Consider the following 24,524-nt stretch of genomic DNA (forward strand, 5'->3'; position numbering starts at 1 on the left):
ACAAAAATTGATTTCTCAGTTTCGGCTTAGTGGGGGGAAAGTGTTTGCTCTTGAGTGCAGTCACCTGAGTGTGAGCTCAATCCCTAGAGTCTACAAGTGCAGGGAGAGAAGCCAGTCCTGCAAGCTGTCTAACCACTATATGGACAACTCCCTGCCCCCACATAATGAATAAAGGTAAGACAAATTTTAATGAATACTTAGGGATTTTTCTGGAAGTTTTTTGGTGGCATACAAAACAGAGAAATGACAGACATCATTCTTCAATAGGTTCCCTTTACAGAATGATAACACCTTCAGTAGAACCCACGTTTGGGAAATGCCCAATAAATACATGTTTGAATAAATGATTATCAATAAGCCTAGAGAGGAAAAAATGTGGAAAAGTTGTGTGAGTTTTTTTTGTTTGTTTTTTAAAATAAGTACTGAAATGAAACTTACTATGTTAACCAGGCTGGTCTCGAACTCAGAGATCCACGTTCCTTTGCCTCCTGAATACTGAGATTAAAGTCATAGAGCACTATGCCTAGCAGATTTGGTGAATTTAGTCTATAGTGAGGGTCTGTGAGGGATAGAAGACAAGTCAAGACAACCCAGGGCATTTCAAGACAGATCTTCTCCAACCAGATATCAGAAAAAAGTACACCCAGGCATGGTGGCACACACCTTTAGTTCCAGCACGGGGGAAGCAGAGGCAGGCAGATCTGTAGTTTGAGGCCAGCCTGGTCTACAAAGTCTCCAAGAGAGCCAGAGCTACATGTTGAGACCCTGTCTCAAAAAAAACCAAAACCCCAAACAAACAAAAACCCCCAATCTTTAAATGCTTTGCTTCCACAACAGACCTCCAATAATAGACTTACTCCTATTCTTCAGTTAGCCATAATTGATGGACAGAAATAACCTACCAAAAACTGTGTTTGTCTAAGAATGTCAACTTTTTCCCCATGCTTCTGCCTTTAAAACCTGGAAGACCAAAGAGGGGCAAAAATCCAGTCACCTGCCAGATGTGGTGATGCACATCTGGAATTCCAGCACTTTAAAGACAGGCAAGATAATTTATGAGTTCTAGGCCAGCCTGGGCTACATAGATTATCTCAAAAGAAAACACCCAGAACAGTTCACAAAAACTGGTTCTGTGAGCATGCCTTAAAACAGCAATGGGCAGTAGACGTAGGCAGGTCTCTTGAGCTCCAGGCCACTCTGGTAGCTCGTGTGTTGGCAGCCCTTCCCCAGCTACCTAGTGAGAGTTTGTTTAAAAACCATTTGCAGGGATCTTTCAGAACTAACCATTTAGTGCCCCCTAGTGGGTAGGTGAGAACAGGCCAGTACTTATTTGTACAAGTTCAGAGTTTCAAATCTTTTTTTTCCCCCTTTGAGAAGACAGTCTATCTTCTCTGTAGACCAGGCTGGCCTTGAACTCCGAGCTATACCTGCCTCCGCCTAAGTGCTGGTACTAAAGACATGCCTGGTATCACATTCTTGGTTTTTTTTTTTTTTTTTTTTTTTTTTTTTTTTTTTTTTTTTTTTTTTTTTTGGTTTTTCGAGACAGGGTTTCTCTGCAGCTTTTTTAGAGCCTGTCCTGGAACTAGCTCTTGTAGACCAGGCTGGCCTCGAACTCACAGAGATCCGCCTGCCTCTGCCTCCCGAGTGCTGGGATTAAAGGCGTGCGCCACCACCGCCCGGCTCACATTCTTGTTTTTGATGACCAAACCAAATAGTGAGTAAAAGCCCGTCATGGAACCCGACAAGGGTTTGATCCTGAGAACTTCAAAACGTCATCTTCTTGACCCCCATGTGTGCCTTGGGGCACATGCCTTCCCTCACTAAGAGTCCAGGAAACAAGAATAGAAGTAGGGTCATGCTTTCTAGCCTGGGCTAGCCTAGATGGCAGCATCCTCGTTTCAGCATCCTAAATGCTGGGATTGGTCCCTAGTAAACTACAAAGGTTCCATTCTTCTAATACTGCTTCCTGTTAATTAGCCTCTGCAGATATCACATATCCTGACCAAATGCTAAAATACATAGGTTAACGAGTTTTTACAAGAAATAGAGGTATTAGGGGTTCATGAAATAATGTATTCGAGTTCTGAAGAGCATATTGGTCAGAGGCAGGATCAAGACATTAGCAGAACTAGTATTGGTAAAATGGACAGACTAAAATACATCTTGGGTTGGAGTGAATAAGAGTTCAGCCAGGTGGTGGTGGGATACACCTTTAATCCTAGCACTTGGAGGCAGGTGGATCTGAGTTCGAGGTCAGCCTGGTCTACAGAGCAAGTTCTAGGCCTGGCTCCATAGCTACTGAAAACCCGTCTTGTAAAAACAAACAAAAGAGCTCAGTGGTTAAGGGCCCTGACTACTCTTCAGGAATACCCAGGGTTTTGTCTTTTAAGACAGGTTTCTCTGTGTAACAGCCTGTCCTGGAGCCCGCTCTGTAGACCAGGCTGGCCTTGAACTCAAAGAGATCAGCCTGCCTCTGCCTCTTAAATTGGAGTTCCAAGATTAAAGGCGTGTGCCACCAGGTTGGATTCCCAGAACTCACAATCACTCCTAAGTCCAGCCCCTGGGATTCTAACATCCTCTTCTGGCCTGATACAGAAGGGAGGCAAAAGCCATAAAACCTTTTCTTGGTAAGATGTTTTAGATAAGGTAGTACCCAAGATTCCAGCCTGACAATACAATATAAACTGTAAACCTCTCTGGCTTCGAACTCAGATCTTGACTTCTTGAGTGCTGGCTAAAGGTGTAGGAGAAACCAGGCGCAGAGAGAGATCTGCGTCCTTGCTTTGCATTTCTTGAATCCATGTTAGGGCACACAGGTAAGACATGAACTTACAGATAGGCCACAGAGTCACTTGAACTCTGGTTTTCTCAGGAACACAACTTTTAAGATCTCTGTAGCTCAGGTGGGCGGTGGTGGCACATGCCTTTAATTCCAGCACCTGGGAGGCAAAGGCAGGGAGATCTCTGAGTTCGAGGTCAGCCTGGTCTAAAAGAGCTAGTTCCAGGGCAGGCTCCAAAGCTTCAGAGAAACCCTATCTCAAAAAACAAAACAAAACAAAAAATTAAACACACACAAAGATTTCTGTAGCTCTGGCTGGGGAGATCCACCTGGCTCTGCTTCCCAAGTGCTAGGATTAAAGGTGTGTACCACCTCAGCTGCCTCAGGTGTAAGTCTGTCTGGGTATAGTGCATGTCTGTAATTCAGGCACTGGAGAAGGTAGGCTCTTGGGTCACCAGAACTTCAAGGACAGGCAGTTCCACATCAGCCAGGCTGCATGACTTTATATAAAAAACCACCAACACTGTTAATTTTTTTTTACTAACCAGAAGATCCACCACCCTCAACTGAATACATTATACCTAGTTGCAATCTAATTTCTACCCTAATTTACAAGTGGCAACCCTCTCTAATACACTAGTACTTTCCTAAACAATCATCTGTGACTTAAGAGAACTAGCATGTAAATGGCATTTACACTCAAAGTACCAAATAATTTTTTCATAAACAACTTTATTTATTCATGACACATTATTTAAAAAAAATCCCATCCCCTGGAAATGAGTTAAAAAAAAATAAACAAAATCCACCTCCCACCTCCCTGTTCCCACTTCCTCCCATTCCCTCCAAATAAAAGGGAAAAAAAAGGTAAAGAAAAAATAAAACAAAACAAAAACACCTGAAAAACAAAAACACCCCAAAACTCCCCAAAACAAAGTAGTGCATTTCCCCAGGGGTGAGGGGAATTTACACTGGAGCCACTGGGAGCGAGATCTTCCGGCTACAGAAACCTGCAAAGAAAGACACTCAAAACAGAAAAAGAAACACAAAAGGAAACAAAATAGATCACCAGGCAAACTGGAGGGGCAGGGAGCCCGAGGAAAGAAGGGCAGGGTGGGCGTAGACCTGGTAGGACAGGAGCAGGCAGGCAGGGACTGCAAAAGGCAGGGAGAAGACGAGGGAAGGAAACAAGCTGAACAGATTGGTGTCCTTCCAGAGCCCTGGGTAAAAAAAAGCCCTACCACCCGTGCCCACCTACCCTTGAGCAGGCCCAAAGAGGGTGAAGGGGAGCAGGGAAACAGGGAGCAGCTTGCACAGTTGAGATGTGTCCATGGCGAATCCCCAGAGGGAATATGTAGCCCCTGCCCCACTCCCTGGGCCTCCCCTACTCCCCAGAGCAGGTCCCTCCTCAGTTAGTTATGGGATTCTCCCCCCTTCCACAGTATATCTTTTTTTTTTTTTAAATATTTTTTTTCCATCAAGGTCATCTTCTTTTTTTCTTTTTTTTTTTTAATTCTTTTTTTTTTCCTTCTTTCCTCTTTTTTTCCTCTCTCTCCTCCTAATACACACTTTTTTTAGTAAGGGGAATACCATGATGTCGCTCTAGCCCGGCCCCTGGAAGAAAGAAGGAGAGTTAGGTGTTAACATGGTTCCTAGAGAGCTCAGTGCAAGACCCTCCCCATGGGCCCGCAACTGCCCCAGTACCAAAGGGAGCTCTTAAAAGTGAGTGTTCACTCCCAGGAATAACAACCGGCAAACTGGGGCTTCGAGAAATGGGTAAGGAAGTGCATCTAAGACACTGAGGGTCAAGAAAAAGATCCATTGTCTATCCAGTGCTTCACAGCTCTTAGACCCTATCTGGTGAAAAGGCAGGGTTTATCTTAACATACACTTACTGCAAGGACAGAAGGCAAGCACAGCCACAAAATGGTGCCACTAGGCCCAATCAGACAGATAACCTTGGAACAACTTCAGTCCTCCCACACAGCTGTGGGAGAATAAGCCTGCAGCTGGATGCTTCCAAGGAAGCACATTTAAACCCCTCCCTAACTCTGGGAAAAGTAACAATGTCCCAGCAGCGGAGGCCTACAACTCTTAGTGTAAACTTTCACTGCCACCAATACCCAAAGAAAGAAAGCAGAGGAGAAAACATCTCAGAACAACTCTGTCCTCATCAATTTCTACTCAAGGAAACAGAACTGAACTGGCCTGCAACTACTTCCTCCTTCTGAACACGTGGGAGGACCAAGTCCCCAGAAACCAAAAAAAAAAGAGGACAAGGGAGCGAGGGTCCTCAGATCAGGAGAGGTTGAAGCCTAAGGGCTCATGGGAGGCGGGGAAGAGGAGCAGCCCATCTATCCTGACCTGTAGACTCGACCCCGGGGCCTGCTGTTAAAACCACTGTAGAATCGAGATCGGGAGCTGTTGTAATTGGTAGTCCGGGCACGGTATCGGGCACGCGGGAAACCCCGGTCTGTTGTGCTGATGCCTGGTCTGTTGGTTCGTTTGGGAATCACCTGCAAAGGATGTAAGAGAAAGACGGAGTGAAGGCAGGGAATACGCAGAGAATCCACAGCCAAGGCACTTACTGTGCTTACCTTGATCTGTCTTCCTCTGAACAGGGACTCATCTAAGGCCAGGGAAGTCCTCACTGACTCTTTGTCTGAGAACTCTATATACGCAAACCTGGAAAGAATCATTTGTCATTTTATTGGATTTTACAAATAAATCACAGGTTGGTTAAACCCAACTTATAGTTAATTGAAATTACAACATGGCAACATTTTAAAGTAATTATTTAAGTACTGTATTTATAAAAATTTCCAACTACTTTTGGGCACAGTGAACACAGCTTGCAATCCCAGCTACTCAGTAGGCAGAGGCAGCAGAACCTCGGTTCAAGTTTAAGACTAGCCTGGGTGAAAAAAGTAAAAAAGGGTGTGTGTAACGGCTCAGAAAAGAGCACTCGTCAGCATACACCCCAAGTCCCTGGGTTCAATTTCCAGCACAAAAATTAAAGTAACAAGGCCCAGATTTCCATACAGCCACACCTGGTGCCAGCTAGCTGCTGTGGCCCTTCTAGCTTACAATCCCCCCCCACCTGCCTTTATTACCCGGACTCTGAAGATAGTAACAGACAACCACTGATCATATACAAACTTAACAGGTAAAACATTCTTCTTATAAAATACAAAATGTTAAGTCTAGCTTGAAGCACTTCAAGACTTTAATCCCAGCACTTAAAATGCAGAGGCAGAAGCAGGTGGATCTCTGAGTTTGAGGTCAGTCTGGTCTACAGAGCTAATAGCCAGGGATACACAGAAATCTCAAAATTAAAAAAAAATTAAAGAGTAAAATAATGTGAGTTCACACTGGTAGCTCAGCAGCAGGGCACATACTTAGCATGTTCAAGGTCCTGCTCCCACTCCCAGCTTGGAGACTGGTGGTGGTATTTTCAGTCTGTATTTCAAACCGTGGCTAACATGATCTCAACTTACTCCCCTACTCACCCTTTGGGATGGCCACTGAATTTGTCACAGAGTATAGTAACACGGTTGACTGAACCACAGCCATGAAAGTGAGCTTCCAGCTCTTCTGCTGTTGCACCATAGTCCACCTAAGGAAAGAACACTCATTTTACAAGTACTGAGAAAACTGAACAGGTACCCTGCCTAGAAATCTTTAGTCTGGGTCCAAGGCACAGCAAATATTGTTCCCCTTTCTTCCAATTCTAGAATCTTACCATTTCATTACATCTATCTTCTCATAACCTTCCCAAGTCCCAAACTGCAAATCAATTCTAGAGATTCCTTTCAAATTATTATGTAACATCCTAAAATAAGAACGTATTCCTGCCAGGTGATAGTGCACGCCTTCCTCATCCCAGCACTTGAGAGGCAGAGGCAGGCGGATCTTTCAATTTCAGACCAGCCCACTCTACAGCACAAATTCCAGGCCAGCCAAGGCTATACTGAGAAAGAAATCCTGTCTTGAAAACCCAAAAAAAAGACCATGTATAGTGGCACACACCTTTAATCCCAGGCAGAGGCAGGCAAATCTCTGAATTTGAGGCCAGCCTGGACTACAAAGCTAGTGCCAGGTCAGCCAGGGATACATAGGGAACCCCCCCCCCCCCCCCAAAACCAAATAATAATGTAGTTATAATGCCAATACTCAGTAGGTTGAGACTGGAGAATCACTTTGAAACAATGGCCAGTCTGGGCTATGTAACAAACCCTACCTAAAATAAAAACAAAAGAAAAAAAATTGAACGCTCCCCAAACCCTATTCAGACTCTTCCTCAATACATACATTGCCAACATAGATAGAACGGGCATCAGCCTCCATCTTCTCCTCAAGAGACATGATCACTGGGCCAGCTTGGAAAAAAAAAAGTATTTTAAGCAAGCATACTTCTGCTGGATCAATACATATATACACCCACCACCATGAGGCTAAGACTTGAGGCTGTTCTACTATACCCATTACCTAGGACAGTACCAGTATAGTAGGTTTCAATATCCCCTTTAAAAAAAAAAAAATCCTAATTTATATTTCCCAAGCCGAGTTTCTATTGAACTGTTCTGGCTGAAATGCCTCAGCGTGAACAGAACTGGCTGGACTGAGATCTTCCATTTCTACCAGTCATCAGGATCTTCTAAGTCCTAACTGAGGGGTCTCTAACTGAAAGCATTAGACTTGAAGGTCAAACGCCAGCGGACGATCTCCGCAAGAAGGGTACAGACAGACGAAGAACAAAGAGAAACACATATTAAATGAGACAAAGGAAGGCACAAGAGTGTCACCATCAAAACAGCCTGTCTAACAAAGGTCAGAAGAACACACAATGGACTATGACCACAGCACCTGCCCAGAAAAATTGCTCCGACAAGCAGCTTCAAGGTTTCGAGCTTCGAAGGCCACACGGCCGGTCACCCCCAGCCCACAATCAACCCAAAGACCCGGACGGTACATGCAAGAGCCGTTTTACTCACCATTGCCTGGGGGTGGACTCATATTCATCTGCTTCTCTACCTCGTTTTGTAGCTCCTTTAGCTTCTCAGCCTCTTCCTCCATCTCTCTGACTCGAGCTTTGATCGCTTCTAGCTCCTACAATGAGTGAGCAGGGCATGCAGAAGGTTAACCGCAGACGCAGGGGCTGTGCCGTACATTTTGTCTGGGCCGGCCACAGCCACCCATGCTCGGCCATTTCCCTCGCCTCGTGCGAGAGTCGTAGTTAAGGAAAATAAAACTAACAGCACAAAAATATAAGCCAAACTACCTTCTCTAGAACCACCCTAGGCATCCACGAGGCCCCATCTGCCCGCTCACGAACGGCCCCGGCCCGCCATCAGCCACGTTATTCCCCGCCCAACCCCACCCCCCGCCTGCCTCCCTCCCGCCCGAGCTCTGGGCCTCGCATGACCCGGCCCGCTCGCTCGGCCTCTTTCCCTCACCGGGTCCTCAATGGCGCCGTCCCCGGGGTCGGCCTCGACCAGTCCCGGCTCTTCCTCCTCCTCTTGGCTGCCGGGGGGCTCCCGAGCCGGGCCCAGGACCCGGAGCTCCGGGGGGGGCACGGGGCCGGGGCGGCTCCTCTTCGGGCTCGGGTTCTGGCAGCAGCTCTCCAGGCTCCAGCTCCTCAGACTCCAGGCCGTTCCCGTAGTCCCCTGCGCCCCCCGGGTCCCCCTCCCCGGCCTCCCCACCGGCCCCGGGCACAAGATGGCGCCGCCGCCCCGGCCCGGAGCCCCGACCGCCCGCAGCCCCCGCTGCTGCTGCCGCCGCCGCTGCCGCCGCCATCGCCGCTCAGACTGGGGCCCGCTGCTCGGCGATTGGAGAACTGTGCCGGCCACGCCGAGGATTCATTAGTCAGTCCGCCTGCCCGTCACCCCGAGCTCGAATACGATTGGGGAATTCTCCTTGACAATCAAATAGGACCCCACCTCTAAGGCGGGTCACTGCGCCAAATTCTGGGATCCCGGTAGGTGAAAAAAGCTTGTCAATCAACACACCCCACCTCCTGTCGAGTCCTTAGGTAACAATACGCCCGCACTGTGACGACTTTCCGCTCATCCTCCGCCCATGGGCGGATCGACAACATGGAGGCTGCTCCACGATTGGTCCCAGACTAGCGAGCGAAAATGACCAATCTTCCAAAGGCCTCACTGAAGAGGCCCATTCTCAAATGCCGATTGGCTTGTGAGATTCGACGGAGTGACACCCGTTGTGCGACAGGTGAACCTTGTTCCCCAAAGGGTTGTGAGGTTTAAAGCTACTGAATTCCTGAGCCGGGCAGGGTGGCGCACACCTTTAATCCCAGCACTCAGAAAGCAGAGGCGGGCTAATCTGTTAGTTCAAGGCCAGCCTGGTTTACACAGAGAGTTCCAGGACAGTCAGTCCTGCACAGAGACCCAGTCTCAAAAATCAAAACAGAAAAGGACTGGGGTCACATAACGCGCCAGCCCCTTAAGTGTTTAGGGTGAGGAGCTGTCTTGACATAAAGTACAAAAATCTCACTAATCCTCACCCAAACTTAATCTGGGAGTTCTGTGTCCCTGTTGTTGTGTATAGATCTTTTTTTCTAGATCCTCAACCTTAGTTCTAGCCTAGTTGTTTCCTTGTCTAGGCAGTCACCGCACCCTCTTTTTCCTGGGCAGCTGAAAAGTCAGTTCCTTAAGGTGGCCGTAGGCACAGCAGAACTCAGCTAGTTTGCAAGGTCTCCCTCAACCCTTGTCGTTCCATGATTGTACCTGAGGTTCAATTTTTGCCTCTTTAGTTGGGCGGTTTCTCCTAAACCAGGCCACCTCAGTGAGAATGCCTTCCAACTTTCCCCTCCTGTCTTGAGACAAGTGGGCCTAGCCACTGCACTTAACGATTTTATGCTCTTTCCTAACTAGGTGATGAGCGCCTGCAGACAAGGGGCCACATGCTGTTTATATTTGTATCCCTAAGTGGTGATACACTTAGCAGAGTACACATGCTACGAGATTATGGGCTGACTGCAACTTCCAGGGGCCACCTTTCACCACGCATGCGAGCTGGCCCTAGACAAGGCAGTATTCCCAAACTCTAGTAGAAATCCCGCACGTTTATAGAAGTAATGAGCAGTAAGTAGTGCTACAATCTGCAAGAGGACTTCTTTGTAGAAGAGACCAAACTACAAGTTTGAGAGGTGAATTTAAACAAACACAACCAAAAATGTTAACATGGTTCGAGGGGGAAGGTTGAGCAAAGAAACCCATAAGCAAACCAGAGTCAGACAGAAGCACCACGCACTACACCCCACTGCTGTCCCCGTGTCTTGAAGTTCCTTACCTCAGGAGATTGGGAGCTGGAAGAAGAGTCAGATTTTTGCTGTGGATTCATCACGGTTAAAGTTAATCACTGAAGATGGGCACTTCTGAAGAAAGTTCTCCAATACTGATTCTAACCAATTCAAAATTTGAAGGGCTTGCTGGCACCCAATTTAATCAAGGCAATACTTTTCTGTTGTGATGGCGTGGGTTTGAGACACGGTCTCACTACTTCACTCTGGCTGGTCTGAAGCTCAATATATATACCAGGCTGGCCTTAATCTCACAGAGATCAGCCTGCCTCTACCTCCCAAGCACTGGGATTAAAAGTGGTGCTACCACGCCCATCATTAAATACCTTTTAATTCTACTTTCGGCAAGCCCATGATTGTATTAACTGCCACTGTTCCTTATATTGGATTCTCACCTGAGTAGAAAGAGCTTCCCAAACCATATTCCCCTAAATCCTTTGGAGTTTGTTTTTCCGAGACAGGGTCTCTCTGTGCAGTTTTGGCTATCCAAAAACTCATTCTGCAGACCAGACTAGGCTGGCCTCAAATGGAGATCCACCTGCCTCTGCCTCGTAAATGCTAGGATTAAAGGTGTGTGCCATCACTGCCCAGCTTTTTTTTTTTTAAAACTATGTAACTCAGTCTGGCCTCAAACTTGAGATCCTCCTCCCTCAGCCTCCTGAGGTTATGATTTTCTCAACATTGTGATACACATCTGTAATCTTAGCACTTGAGAAGTTGGAGAGGGAGGACACCATAAGTTCCAGACCAGTCTGAACTACATAGAGAGAGAGAGTATCAGAGTGAATTATAGTGGTATATTATTTGTATTTTAATAAATAAATTTTGCCTGAAGACCAGAGGCAAAGCTAAAGCCAGGAGAGAAGTCTTAACCTCGACCAAGGCTGAGCGACTGTAAACCAAGCACTAAGCCTTGTGCTGGGACTAAAGGCACGACTCCCTAGGACTGGGATTAAAGGTGTAAGACACCACCACCTGGATTTGTTTCCGCATTGATCTTGTGTAGCCCAGAGTAGCCTTGAATTCAGAGAGATCCATCTGCTTCTGTCTCCCAAATCCTGGGATTAAAGGTGTGTGTCACCATTACCTGGCTTTAGCTTTGCCTCTGGTCTTCAGGCCAGATTTATTTATTAAAATACAAATAATAGACCACTACAGTGAGTAGCACAAGAGTGCTTGGTCCTCTTATAGAGGACCTGAGTTCAAGCCCCAATACCCCATGCTCACAACCACCTGTAGCTTCAGCTCTCTTGGTGTCACCATCTTCTGGCCCCCACAGGCACCAACACACGTGCACATACTCGCTCCACACACACATTAAAAGTCTTTAAAAACAAAATACAGAGGCAGGTGTGGCGACATACTTCTGAATTCTTAGCACTTGGGAGTAGAGCAGAAGAATTAGTTTAAGGCTAGCCTCAACTATATAGGAAAGTTGAGGCTAGCTTGTGCTACATGAGACCCTGTCTCCAAAAATAGAAAAAGAAAAATCCTTTTAAAAACTCCCTACACCGTCTGCTTTAATACATAAATTATATTAAGTATGACACTGAAAATTATAAATTCCAGAAAGAGACAAAAATGTCAGCAAACTATAATATCCAACAAAAGATCATTTTGTACCCGAGAGGTTATACATATTATGTAAATATTCGTACCTTTTGTGAGGTACAAAATTTCTTAAACTTGCAAAAATAATGTCAAGCCAAAGCAGCAGAATATAAGATTATATATCAAGTACATGTGCAACTGTATCTGATTTCCTTTCTTTCTTTTTTTTTTGGCTTGTTTATTTTGTTTAAGACTGGATTTTTTTCTTTTTTCTTTGGTTTTTCAAGGCAGGTTTCTCTTTGGAGCCTATATTGAAACTCACTCTGAAGAGCAGGTTGGCCTCGAACTGAGATTCACCTGCCTCTGCCACCTGAGTGCTGGAATTAAAGGCATGTGTCACCTCTGCCCAGCAAGACAGGATTTCTCTGTGTTACCCTGGTATTCCTGGAATAAATTTAGAGATCCACCTGCCTCTGCCTCCCAAGTGCTGGGATTAAAGGTGTACGCTACCACCACCCAGCTGCTCTTATATTTTTAATGAGGTTTCTAGAATAGTGTAAAACTCTAATTGTGGCTTGCATTATCTCTCACTGGACAGTGCCGACAGAAGACTTGGAACCTCACGGTATTCTTTTAAAACCTTATTATTTTTATGTGTATGTATATATGTGCCTGTGTGGATTTACGTTTAACACTTGCATGTAGGGGGAGTCCCCAGAAGCCAAAAGAGGGTGTCAGATTCCCTGGACCTGGAAGTATAGATAGTTGTAAGCTGCTCTGTAAATGCTGAGACGTGAACCCAAGACCTCTGCAAGAGCAGTTGATGTGGGATGTCCTTCTGTATATATGTTGCTTTTGTTGGTTGATAAATAAAGGTGTTTCGGTCAATGGCTTAGTAGAGCAAAGCCAGGCAGGAAATCTAAACAGAGATATAGAGAATAGGTGGAGTCAGAGAGATGCTATGTAGCAGCTCAAGAAGCAAGAGGTAACAAACCAAACCACGAGCCTTGTCATAAAATATAAATTAGTAGAAATGGTTAAGATGTAAAAGTTAGTTAAGGGGCTGGAGAGATGGCTCAGAGGTTAAGAACACTGGCTGCTCTTCCAGAGGTCCTGAGTTCAATTCCCAGCAACCACATGGTGGCTCACAACCATTTGTAATGGGATCTGATGCCCTTCTCTGGCAGAACACAGTATACTTAAAAAAGAGTTAATAAGAAGCCTGAACTAATAGACCAAACTGCGTTGTAATTAATATTGCTTCTGTGTGACTATTTGGGTCTGGGCAGTCGGGGGACAAATGAGCACCTTCTGTTTACAAGCAGTAAGCACTCTTAACTGCCGAGCTATCTGTCCAGCCCCTCATCCCTATCTTACAGAGATCCTGGTATCTTCTAGTATTGCCTGACCTTGCTTGTGTCAACATCTTGGCTCAGACCTCCCACGGAAGTAGAGTGGACATTTAAACCAGAAAGGGCTGCTGCCAGGGCTGCTTAATTTCAGTTTTGATTAGATAACTTTGAAACATTGTATTTTATTTATGTATGTGTCTGTGTGCTCTGGTGCCCACGGATGCCAGAAGGTGACTAGTCTCCTGGAGCTGGAGTGACAGGTGGTTATGAACTACCCGACACAGTACTGGGAAATCGAGCAGCCAGTGCCCTTAATCAATAAATCATCTCTCTAGCTCCACTGAATGTCTATTTTTTTTCTTTTTACATATATTTATTTGAGGTGGGGAACACACGTGTCTTGGCACTTGTGTGGAGGTAAGAGAACAGCTTTCAGGACTTGGTGGTCTTGCTGCCATGTGGGATTGAACTCAGGTTGCCAGGCATGGGTGGCAAGCACTGTTAGCTACTGAGTCATCTCACTAGCCCACTGAGGGAATAGTTTTTTCATACAGGGTTTGCCTATGTAGCCCTGGCTGGCTTAGAACTCATATGTAAACAGACTGGCCCCTGACTGTTGGTGATCCTCCTGCCCCTAGAATACTGAGATTGCAAATATATATATGCCCTCCACTGGGCTTGACTGGTTAGCTTTTTTAGAATGTGCTTTAAGGTGCTGTATCAGATGTTTATGTTCATTACTCCTCCAAAATCAGAACATACTGATAGCAGAAAGAACAAAATCTACCCACTAAACAAAAGCACAAATGGTATCTTGATGTACTCTTGTTGAAGTCTTCGTTTAAATAGGAAACACACACACATACACACGCACACACACACAAAGTATGACCCTTCACACTTAACACACTATTTTCATGAGTTTTACAAGAAAATACAGAAACTTTTTAACATGCTAATGAATGTTTTCAATTACCCCATTCATGTTTTACTGTTGCCTTGGACATGAGGGTCCCCTTGGCCATCTGATTTAAAATTAGAATACATACATATTTCCAACCTTGCTTTTCTTAAAGTATTTTTAGACATGGTTTCACACTCGGCCAGGCTGGCCTTGAACTTCTGGAGATCTGCCTGCCAGTGCCTCCCTAGTGCCAGGATGAAGGTGTGTGCCACATCTTTCTTCATAGTAGTTACTATCTTCTAACACGTTATGAAATCTTTGTTTCCCTTCCAGGAGCGTAAGCAAATTGTGAGCTGAGGTGTCTTTCTATTCTTTTTTGCCTGCATGCCTAGCGCTGTACTAAACACACACCAAATATTTGAACATTTTCTCTAAGAGTGAATGATGAGTAGAAAACAATCGTATAGTTCATTATATTATGTTTTCTGCTCAAAATTGCTGTTGTCTCTATGTGTGTGTTGAACACTGGCACTGAACTACCCGATCCTTTATCTCCCAAACGCTGGGACTATAACTGGCATCTAGCTTCTGGCTGTGTTTTTATTATATAGCTCCCCATAACCACATTCAGACATGCTGGTATACACCTAGAATCCAGAAACTGTGAGTCTGTGGTTAGTCTGAACTACAAGCATGATCCTGTTTCAAAAAAGAAAAGAAGCCAGGCAGTGATGGCTTTAATCCCAGCGCTTGGGAGGCCGAGGCAGGTGGATCTCTTTGAATTCAAGGCCAGCCTGGTCCACAAAGTGAGTTCCAAGACAGTCAGAGCAGTTACAGGGAAATCCTGATCTCAAAAAAATAAATAAAATAAGAAATAAAAAGCAAACAAAATATTTATGAAGAGTATCTATAATCTACCCATTTGTCAGAAACTGTAGGGTTTTGGTTTTACTATTTCCCCGACAATGAGTCTATGTATTACCAGCCAAACCTACACTTGAGGTCTTTGCACTAGAATCACAGCATGGCCAGAACCACCCCAACCCAGCCTCCCTACGCTCACAGTGGTCAGAAATCGTAACTAAGTGCTGTCCAACGTTGTTCAAAGTCCCATCTGGATGAGCGGCATTTACAGAGAACTTATATGAACAGCCATCCGTCCCTTCGGACAGTCTATAGTTCAGCAGTCAGACCATCATAAAGGAACATATTTGGATTAAATTCTAGTGAGGCTGATACAGCAGACCTAAGACCGTCTGGACCCCTACTTGGTATGTCTAAAAGGACAGGGCTAGAAAATGTTCCACTTGCCAACGGCTGTGTCACTAAAGCATCTTTCCAGAAAACGGTGCCTTCCGAGGACTGGGAGGCTTTGACGGCAGAGGTCACAGCCTAGCTTTTGCTTTTTTTTTTTTTTTTTTTTTTAAAAGTTTTCCAAGACAGGGTTTCTCTGTGTAGCCTTGGCTGTCCTGGAACTCGCTCAGTAGACCAGGCTGGCCTCAGCCTAGCTCTTGTATTTGAGAATATTACTTGAGAATGACCTTCATTCATTAATTCCCATTTTGCTTTCTGATGATTGCTTTAGAGACAAGGTCTCACGATGCCTTGGCTGTCCTTAAACTCACATGTGCCTGGGTGGCCAACCTTCCTGTCTCCACCTCTTACTGCTGGATTGCAGTTTGCCATCACACCAAGCCAGAATATTGGAGAGGGGACTGGAGTGTGTAGGGGGGCTCCCAATGCACCATATGCCTATACCATTTGGTACAGAGTTCTTAGACTGAGTGTTTGGCCAGGTTGGGGTACTGTGATTTTTTTTTTAATCTCAATACTTCCCCAAATCCCTGTAACTCTAATTATTTCCCTCGGCAAGGTTATGTTCATAAGAAATGGCTGTTTAGGGAATGTTCTAAAACCCAGGCTGTACAATATAGAAGTCACAAAACCCTGTTCAGTACTTCTCGTTAAATTTCTGGGCTTTATTTATTTTTAATACGACCATTACATATTACACAAAAATAAAAGTCAAATGAACTTGGCATTTATAAATTATTAAATAAAAATACAGGAATATATATTTATATTTATAGAGCTTTTTCTCTTCTTCTAAACTAACCAAATCTGTTCTCCTGCCGTTTATGATTTAAAAAAAGTAAAATAGAATATGTATGTCCTAGTGTGAATGGAGAGTGGGATTAATAATTTCAGGGCTGAGTTGCCCCACTTCTGCTCTTTCCTTGGCCGATAAGCTAAGTCCCTATTTGTCCCTTTGGGCTTTGGAGAGCAAGAACATCCTCTCCACCTATTTAGTCTTTGAAAAATTATATCCATTTCCCTCAGTTAAAAAAATGAAATGGATTTAAAAATTGGGAGCCATACTCAGCCCTCTTGGCCAAGAGCTATTCCAAAGGAACTATATGGCTCTACGGACAGTCCCTGGTTTTCCCTGACGGAAGAGTCTCTGGGTTTCTGCTGGTCCTTAAAGGAAGCGCAGGACAGGTCACAACTCCCCACTTGGTCCCATCTGAGCTAAGCTTCTGGGAATCCAGACCAAGCACTTTACCGTCTCCTAAGAGCCTCTGTCCTCCACCCTCGTGAAGGCTTGTGAGCAGAGCATGCTGGTAACCGGGCCATGGTTCCCGCCGTCTGTGTGCTAAAGGCCTCCAGGAATGCTAACTTGGGTAGGTGTCCTGCGGGAAGGGCAGAGCAAAGCGCCTTCCCTGAACTTGAAGGAGCACAGGCTCCCCGTGGAGCGGATGGTCTAGTCAGTGGTTTTCCAACTTTTTTTAAGCAGCAAAGCCCTTACCACAAATAAAATCTTACCCTGAACCCCGATACATAAGACAGCTATAAGGGAAGCTGTTCTGTCTGAGGGCAAATCACCCAGTCTGTGCGGCCCTCCACTCCCTCACCTCCTTAAGGACTCCTGAGGAGACAACCCCTAGAACACTTCGGGGCTCTGCCAAGCAGTTTGAAAACCACTGGCCTGGTTTGTCCTGAGCAAGTCAGGGCCTTGCACCCCAACTGCTTGCTACAGATAGCTCTGAGTGTTCTCGGATCGGCACACCGACTGGCACATGCAGCCTACCACACCCCCCACAGACACTATGAAAAAGTGCAACCCTCTCCAAAGAAGAGTCTGGACAAAACACCTGAGGCCAATTTGGTCCCACATTCTAGCAAGCACAATATGATGCCACATTCTCGGACCAAGTGAGAAGTAGTCGAGTCAGCTGTGGGCTAGCTAAGCCGAGCGGTGCCCAGCATCGCAGGTGGGGCTCAGAGCACCGTGAACAAGTCCGCAGTGAAGAGCAGCGACACTCGCACCTTGGAAAGTGCAGCAGTGAGGTCTGGCTCAGGGCATGCATTCGGAGGGAATGGTTTCTCCCTCAACAGAAAATGCTGTAGTCCGGATTTGTTCTAGAGGACTGGACTGTGAGTGCTAATGCTAGCATCATCAGAGACTCAGTGTTGACAACACCTATGCAAAGAGCACGGCTTCAGAGGAAACATACATGTGTTTAGGTCACGGTAGGTACTCTAGAACCCATATGCCTGGTCTCTGATAAAGCAGCACCAGAACCCATCGCACAGAATAAGCCAGTCAGGGAGTATCTGTCACCATCACACCCGAGGGGCTCCGAGCTGGAATGGTCCTCTGAAGGCATCGCGTCTCACTGAGACTGCTCAGGACCCGAACAATTCTAGATCGGCATTTATGTCCACATCCTCTAAAGGAAAATTAGAGCCCCAATTTAGAGTTTCTGCTGGATAGAGAGGTTCCAGAAATAGGCAACACTTTAGGCACCATTGTGCCCCCATTGGAGGGGAAGGTGGCAGGCAGGTCCAACTACCAAAGCTTCTACCCACGCAGGCTCTACAGCCTTGCCCTCTGTCAGCCCCAGTGCAAAGGTGCACACAGTAGGGGGGCCGATGAAGAACAAGGCTGCAGACCTTTCTCTCCACAGCCTGCCAACAACTTCCGGCAGTGCCAGCGTCCTCATCTAGATACAGTAGTCCTCCCTCAGCCTGGAGGCATAAGGTCAAGGGCAGGGAGAGCAGGGAGAAGGGCAGTGAGCTGGCCCTTGTTCTTGTCACTGCAAGAAGGAATGTTTTCTCGAAATATCCCATCACCAGATTTGACAAACAGCCCAGCATGCACATGAGCGTGCGTGCATGTGCAACATGCACACGTGTGCCCATGCAGCCCACAGCCATAGCCATTCATCCAGTCACCTAATCACCAAGCTTCCATTCCAAAGGGAGGTGAATTCTAGGTTCCTTAGACCCCATTCATCCTGGGGGGGGGGACAATTCTTGAAATAAGTTCACCTTCCTTGGAGCCTCCTACCTCTCCCCAAGTCCTGCGATGACTCCATCTGAGCTCCTGGCCTTGAAACATTCCTCAATGTTTCTTCTTGCCACCTGCCTGGCATGCTTGGCTCCCTCACACACTACCTTCCCCTGTCCTTCTGTTCCATGACCATCCAATTTCTTCCAAGGGCATCATTCTCTGTTCTGTTCCAGCTCTCCTGTCCCCCTAGCCACACCTAGCCCCACCTGGCCCTAGACTTTCTCACTTGCTGGCAAAAAAGGCCCCTACAGTTACCAGGGCCCCCAGTGCCACAGCCCCCGTCAGCACTGTCCTCACTGATGCCCAGTTCCCCTCCCGCAGACGCCGTGCCTCCTCCAGGGCCCCGTCCCCGTATAGAGCTGTGAACTCCGCCTGTGGGAGAGAAGGGAAGTAGAGAAAGAAGGAGAAAGGGATATCAGGAAAGGAGAGTGGAGAGAAGGGGGAAGGAAGAGTTCCAGTTCCATCCACTGTGAGCACTGCCCACACCCAGTCCCTCTCGCCAAAGCTCTACTGCCTACGTGCCCCTCGGAACCCTCTAACCCCCTGCCCAGGGTACTCGGCTCCTTTGCACTGTCTGCATCAAGCAAGCCCCATCTTTTCCTTGGCAAACAATTCTACTCAGAACTGGCATCCTTTGCTAAGGCTTGCCTAACCACAACCCATCCCTGGTCCTCCCCACTGTCCAGGCTGTGTACTCAGGGGCACACCTTTTCCCTGAAGGCTCTTTGGGTACTGTTTATAAAACTCTGTATTCGGTTGTCTGCTTGGGACCATGAAACCCATCCTGCGCTTATTGCATGGTAGCCCTGGAGGACAGTTAGCTTGATGCTTTCAGTCTGATGCCACTTAAATAGGGGAACTCAGCCCCAATGGCTCCTTCCCAGCACAAATTCCCCAGCCTCCAATCAGAGGCCCCATTTTCCCATGAAGAGCAACTTTGCAGAGGGATGTGTAGGGCAGCAATTGAGAAGCTTCTTACCCAGCCCCCACTGCTGTGGATCCAGTCGGCCAGGCGCGTCTCCAGGTAGGCCACCATCCAATCCTGCACTTGTCCCACCAGTGGCTCCATTTCTTTGTTGACACTTTCAGCACACAGGGCAGCCCCAAAGACAAAGAATGCCACAAGACGGCCCCAGTTGGGGCCCCCTTGGAAAAGTTCGTCGGAAACCTGGGTGAAGCGTTGCTGGGCCGAGCCTGGGGTCACGTGTAGCTGGGCGGCCAGGTCAGAGAAGGTGCGTCGGAAGCGTGTCTCAAATTCGTCTCCAGCAGCCCGCATGGCTTGGTGCAGCGGGTCAGCTGCTGGGCCCTCCCCAGGGCCAGCTCCACAGACATAACCCTTCTGCCTCAGCTTATAGCCTACAAAGTCAGCCACTAGAGCCCTTGTGTCTGGGGCTGAGGCTGGGGTCGCCATCCGGGCGGCTAGAAGAGGCAAGGATGACAGACTGACATAAATATATAGAAAATATTAAAAGAGACCCAGAGGGGACATTTCCTATTTGGCCAACCTCCTGGGATAGGTGAAATGCCCAGAGACCACTAGACAGGGACAAACAGGAGCAAAGGGTTTGTCATGGGGTGGGTTCAAGGCATAAGCAGCTGGCCACGTATTACATGTCAAATTAAATTTTAATTTTAGACTACTTCAGATTCCTTTCATATGATAATACCAGCTGTATGACACCTCTGCGCCCCACCCCCACGGCACACACCTTTTTGGCTAAAGGAAGAGGCTTAGGACCTCCCCAGGAGCATAATGTGAAGATGTTGACAGAGGCACAAGGTAGGGAGGCGACAGGGACTAAAGGGCAAGATGGGGAAAGCAAGGGCTGTGCGGGGCAGAAAGGAAGAAGACACTTACCCAGCCTGGATGGCAGCTCTTAGGATCCAGTGCTGGTGGCAGGGAGCTCCCTGCTATGGCCTTTCATCCTCCCGGCCAGAGTGTAGCCCTGGAAAAGGGAGGGAGAGAGCAGAACTAGCTGAAAAAGGCCAGGGATCTGGGTCTGACCCGGAAAGGGCTGGAACTGCTGCTCCTGGGACTGGGCCCCAGCTTCCAAGGCTTTGCCAGCTGTGTGGCCGATTCCATGTTTAATGACTGGCCTCTCGGGAAACCCGGGTCCACGGGCTTCCTGCCGACACCATCTCTACTCCCGGTTCCCCCAAGTGCAGCGCAAAGGCCCAGCTCCTCCCTTTCTCCCACCGGTAGCTGGTCTCCAACCCCGCCCGCCAGCCAGGTTAGGGAATCTCACGGGTCAGGCCTCAGCCGGGATCCGGATCCGGTTGTTTCCTGGTGGAGGAACTAGGAGGGAGGGAGGGAGGGAGGGAGGGAGGAAGGGAAGGAAGGAAGGAGGGAGGAGGTGGGGGGCCGAGCGGGAGGAGGGGGGGCCGGGAGGGAGGGCCCGGCGCCGGGTGATGATGGGACCCAGAGATGCGTCCAGAGAGAGGGGCGGGGCTGAGAGGCAGGGCTGGGAAGAGCCACAACTCCTGGAAGAGAGGGCCATTGAAAGGCAGGCACTTCGGAGGCCATGGTGACCGGAGCCGGCCGGCTGCTTTCCGAGCCCGCAGCGTATCCAAAGAAACACACCCGGCCTCAACATCTCGGTGCAAATTCAGCATTTCCGGAAGGTCTGTCCTGTTCATACACTTGTTGAACTTCCAAGCTTTGGATTATGTGCCTGGGGAAAAGTCCCCTTTAACCTGGGAACAGCACCTTGCCCTTGTGGGACTATAAGAGACACGAAACAGAAACCCAGTTTCCCTCTGGACCCTTAATGCAGTGGGCTCTCCCTGGGCTGGAGCCTCAGCTGGGCATCAGGGCGCGAGGCCTTGCGTTGCAGCGTCCACAAGAACCCTTAGTCTTTTGTAATCAGACTGATTTTCATTATGTTTTGCCCACCACATGAATTAATTCTCATTATTTAAAAGGGTCAAACAAAGGCACAAATGGATTCACACCTACTAATCATACCCACCCTCCCTAAATGCAGGTTGCCAACGTTAAGGTTAATACCTGTTTTACAGATTACATGTATCTATCTTATACGTGGATATACATTTATGTTTATATTTGTTTTTTGAGACAGGGTTTCTTCTCTGTGTAGCCGTGGCTATCCTGGAACTCACTTTATAGACCAGGCTGGCCTCGAACTTGCAGAGATCTGCCTGCTTCTGTCTCAGATCTGCTAGGATGAAAGGTCTAAATCACCCTCAGCACATGGGAGGCAGAGACAGGTAGATTTCTGTGAGGCCAGCCTGGCCTACAAAGCGAGTTCCAGGACAGTTACACAGAGAAACTCTGTCCTGAAGAGCAAAGCAAAGCGAAACGAAAGGAAAAAAAAAAAAAAAAAACCCTCTAGCCAAGACCAGAAAGAGGCAGCCCAATCGTGCTGCTTCGCTTCAGTTTTCTTGTTGCTTCCCTTGCTTCTCCCATTAGCCTGGGCGCTCCTGCTTTTGTGCAGTCATCAGGGAAGCCACAGTGAGGGTGGCAGCAACACATTGTGGGGTCTCTCTCTCTCTCTCTTTCTCTCTCTCTCTCCTCTCTCTCTCTCTCTCCTCTCTCTCTCCTTTGTAGGTGAGTCTGACCTTGAACTCACAACCTGTCTTTGCCAGCTTACTATATTGGCGTCATTACAGGGGAGTCACAGCACTTTCTTTACATGTGTAATTTTCGTTCTTACATCATCTCTAAGTTGCTTAGCCCTGATTCCATGGAAAAGGAAACTGAGGGTTGGACAGGTTAAATCATTTGCCCAAATCCACACACCAAGGAGAGCAGTTAGGACTTAAATCTGCACCAGTCTAACCCAGAAGTTTGGACTTTTGACAGTGTATTAATGTCTTAAGGTGACCGTTTCATCCCATTGGCAGTCAATGCTGTTCTTATAGTTGGATTCCACAGCAATTCCGAGTTCTTACTCAGTTCTCTGACTGTGAGCGCATAGCCCGTTCCACTCTTTCATAGTTATATCCTGTCGCCCATACTCATACTCATTTCTCCTTTGTTCTTGGAGTGATAATTCTAGATGCCACCAACAAGACACCACACACACACACACACACACACACACACACACAGAGTTTTAAAAGCAGGTCTAGTTCGAGGCTTTCATTTGCAATGTGGTTTACTCTAAGACACAACCTGACATGAATATACTTTGGGGTTGTGTTCTGCCGTGAGGTCTTGCGTAGTCCAGGCTGGCCTTGACCTCACTGTGTAGATAAAGAGAACCCTGATGAACCTTCTACCTGCACCTCTTGATCAGTGCAGGGAATGCAGGAGTGCACCCCACACTGACTTTGTTATTGTTGCTGACCTTAAGAGACCCTATTATGCTTCTGTCTGTCCTTTGATTTTTTTTAAGCTCTTTGACAGCCAGGGCAGTGGTTTATTCGAATTTGTGTTTTCATGTTCAAATAAGCCAACAGTAAGTGTTGAGTAAATGAATCAATTGACAACTCTGGCCAATCTCTGAGCAGTTCCGGGCAGATGTTTAAAGATTACTGCTGTTGCTGTTCAAGAAATAAACACTAATTTGGAAGAAAGATTCAATGTCAGTGTGAGCACTCAGAACAGAATTGTCAGACAGCAGTTTATATCTAGTTCAAAGCTGTATACCTCAAGGGTCTTCCCAGACCCACACTACAAAGCCAAGGTATAATACAGCAAACTGTAAACAAGACAGCAGAGCCTTTGCCAAAAACTCCAGGTCGTAAACTATCCGGGAACCTTTTTGTTTTTACTTCAGTGACATGTTATTTTACCAGCGTGAGGAGGATCCCTTTAAACTGCCTGACGGTAAGATTAATTAGCGTACAATTATTTTACACCTTAAGACATAAAGTATGTTCATGCATTTTATGTGTGAAATAAGAAACAAAACGCAATATGGTTTTTAAAATGAGCCCTAGCTAGGATTGCTCTGTTTAATGTTGCCGTGAAAGCACACACAGGGATGAATGGATGCATACGTCTCACTGTCTGTTTCCACTTGAGGCACTTGTGTTGTTTGGTTAAACCATCCTGTTACAAATCTAGAGACTTCCTGAGCTCAGTGGCAGAGTATTTGCCCAGCATGTACGAGGCCTTGGGTTCAAATCCCAGCACCACAAATAAATGAATTTAGAGATTTCATTTTTATTCTAATTTTTTCTTTTCTTTTTGAGACAGGGTCTCTCTACATAGTCATGGTTGCCCTGGAACTCACAGAGATCATTCCTGGTCCCATTTTACTATTTATTTATTTTGAGTTTGTTCTTTCTTTCCTTCATTTTTTGCTTTTTGTTTGTTTGTTTGTTTGGTTTCTTGTTTTTGAGACAAGGGTTCTCTGTGTAACAGCTCTGCCTGTCCTGGAACTTGCTCTGTAGACGAGGCTGGCCTTGAACTCACAGAGATCTGCTTGCCTCTGCCTCCCCCTACTGGAATTAAAGGCCTGTGCCACCACACATGGCTTTATTTGGGGTTTTCAAGACAGGGTTTCTCAGTGTAGCCCTGGCTGTCCTGGAATTCACTCTGTAGACCTGGCTGGTCTCAGACTTAGAGATCTTCCTGCCTCTGCCTCTCGAGTGCTGGGATTAAAAGTGTGAGCCATCATGTGAGCCAATTTCATTTTAATTATGTGCTTATGTGAGTGCAGGTGCCCTCAGAGGCTAGAAGAGGACATCAGATCCCCGGGAGCAGTGCATGCTCTTAGCACTGAGCCATTTTTCCAGCCCCTAACTTCCATTTTTATATTAGATGTTAATATTATCATTTAATGAAAATACTAGTATTGTCATTAACAGTTTTACTGTTGTTCACTAGAGTTCAAATGCTGAGGCCCTAATCCTAGCTCCACAGTTAGTAACTGTGGGACACTGGGAGGCATGGCTCTATTCCCTTTCTCTATTTTCTCATCTGTATTATTTTTTAAAATATTTATTTATTATATATACAATATTCTGTCTGTGTGCATGCCTGTAGGCCAGAAGAGGGCACCAGACCCCATTACAGATGGTTGTGAGCCACCATGTAGTTGCTGGGAATTGAACTCAGGACCTCTGGAAGAGCAGGCAATGCTCTTAACCTCTGAGCCATCTCTCCAGCCCCTCATCTGTATTATTTGTAACAATCACAAATACTATAATAATGCCTAGTGCTTTGTATTATAAAACCCTGTAGAGAGCGGGAGAAATGGCTCAGCAGTTAAGAACACATGCCAGTCTTCTCGAGGACCCTAGTGGATTCTCAGCACCGGCTTCTAGCAGCTCACATCTACCTGTTACTCCGG

General features: G+C 46.7%; 2 protein-coding genes across 2 annotated transcripts; both read right to left on the reverse strand.

The window, feature by feature from the left end:
• Positions 1–4,306: 4,306 nt before the first annotated feature.
• LOC119799971 (polyadenylate-binding protein 2-like) lies at positions 4,307–8,590 on the reverse strand. The gene is given in 8 exon segments (XM_038309905.2): positions 4,307–4,393; positions 5,144–5,295; positions 5,377–5,464; positions 6,289–6,395; positions 7,091–7,158; positions 7,774–7,888; positions 8,236–8,310; positions 8,312–8,590. Coding segments are annotated over 8 exon segments (909 nt in total). The 5' UTR covers positions 8,576–8,590; the 3' UTR covers positions 4,307–4,353.
• A 7,267-nt stretch (positions 8,591–15,857) lies between these two features.
• Bcl2l2 (BCL2 like 2) lies at positions 15,858–20,585 on the reverse strand. Its single transcript, XM_038309906.1, has 4 exons — positions 20,508–20,585; positions 20,120–20,207; positions 19,241–19,680; positions 15,858–18,633 (listed from the first exon to the last, which is right to left on the reverse strand). The coding sequence occupies exons 3-4, from the start codon at positions 19,670–19,672 to the stop codon at positions 18,484–18,486; spliced, it is 582 nt and encodes a 193-aa protein (XP_038165834.1). The 5' UTR covers positions 19,673–19,680; positions 20,120–20,207; positions 20,508–20,585; the 3' UTR covers positions 15,858–18,483.
• Positions 20,586–24,524: the final 3,939 nt, after the last annotated feature.

Source organism: Arvicola amphibius, chromosome 13 (assembly GCF_903992535.2).
Source record: "Arvicola amphibius chromosome 13, mArvAmp1.2, whole genome shotgun sequence".
NCBI lineage: Eukaryota > Metazoa > Chordata > Mammalia > Rodentia > Cricetidae > Arvicola > Arvicola amphibius.

Coding starts and splice junctions, on each gene's coding strand:
- Bcl2l2 (XM_038309906.1), bottom strand. CDS start 19,672: ATGGCGACCCCAGCCTCAGCCCCAGACACAAGGGCTCTAGTGGCTGAC. Junction 18,634..19,240: donor TCCACAGCAGTGGGGGCTGG/GTAAGAAGCTTC, acceptor TCTCTCCCACAG/GCGGAGTTCACAGCTCTATA.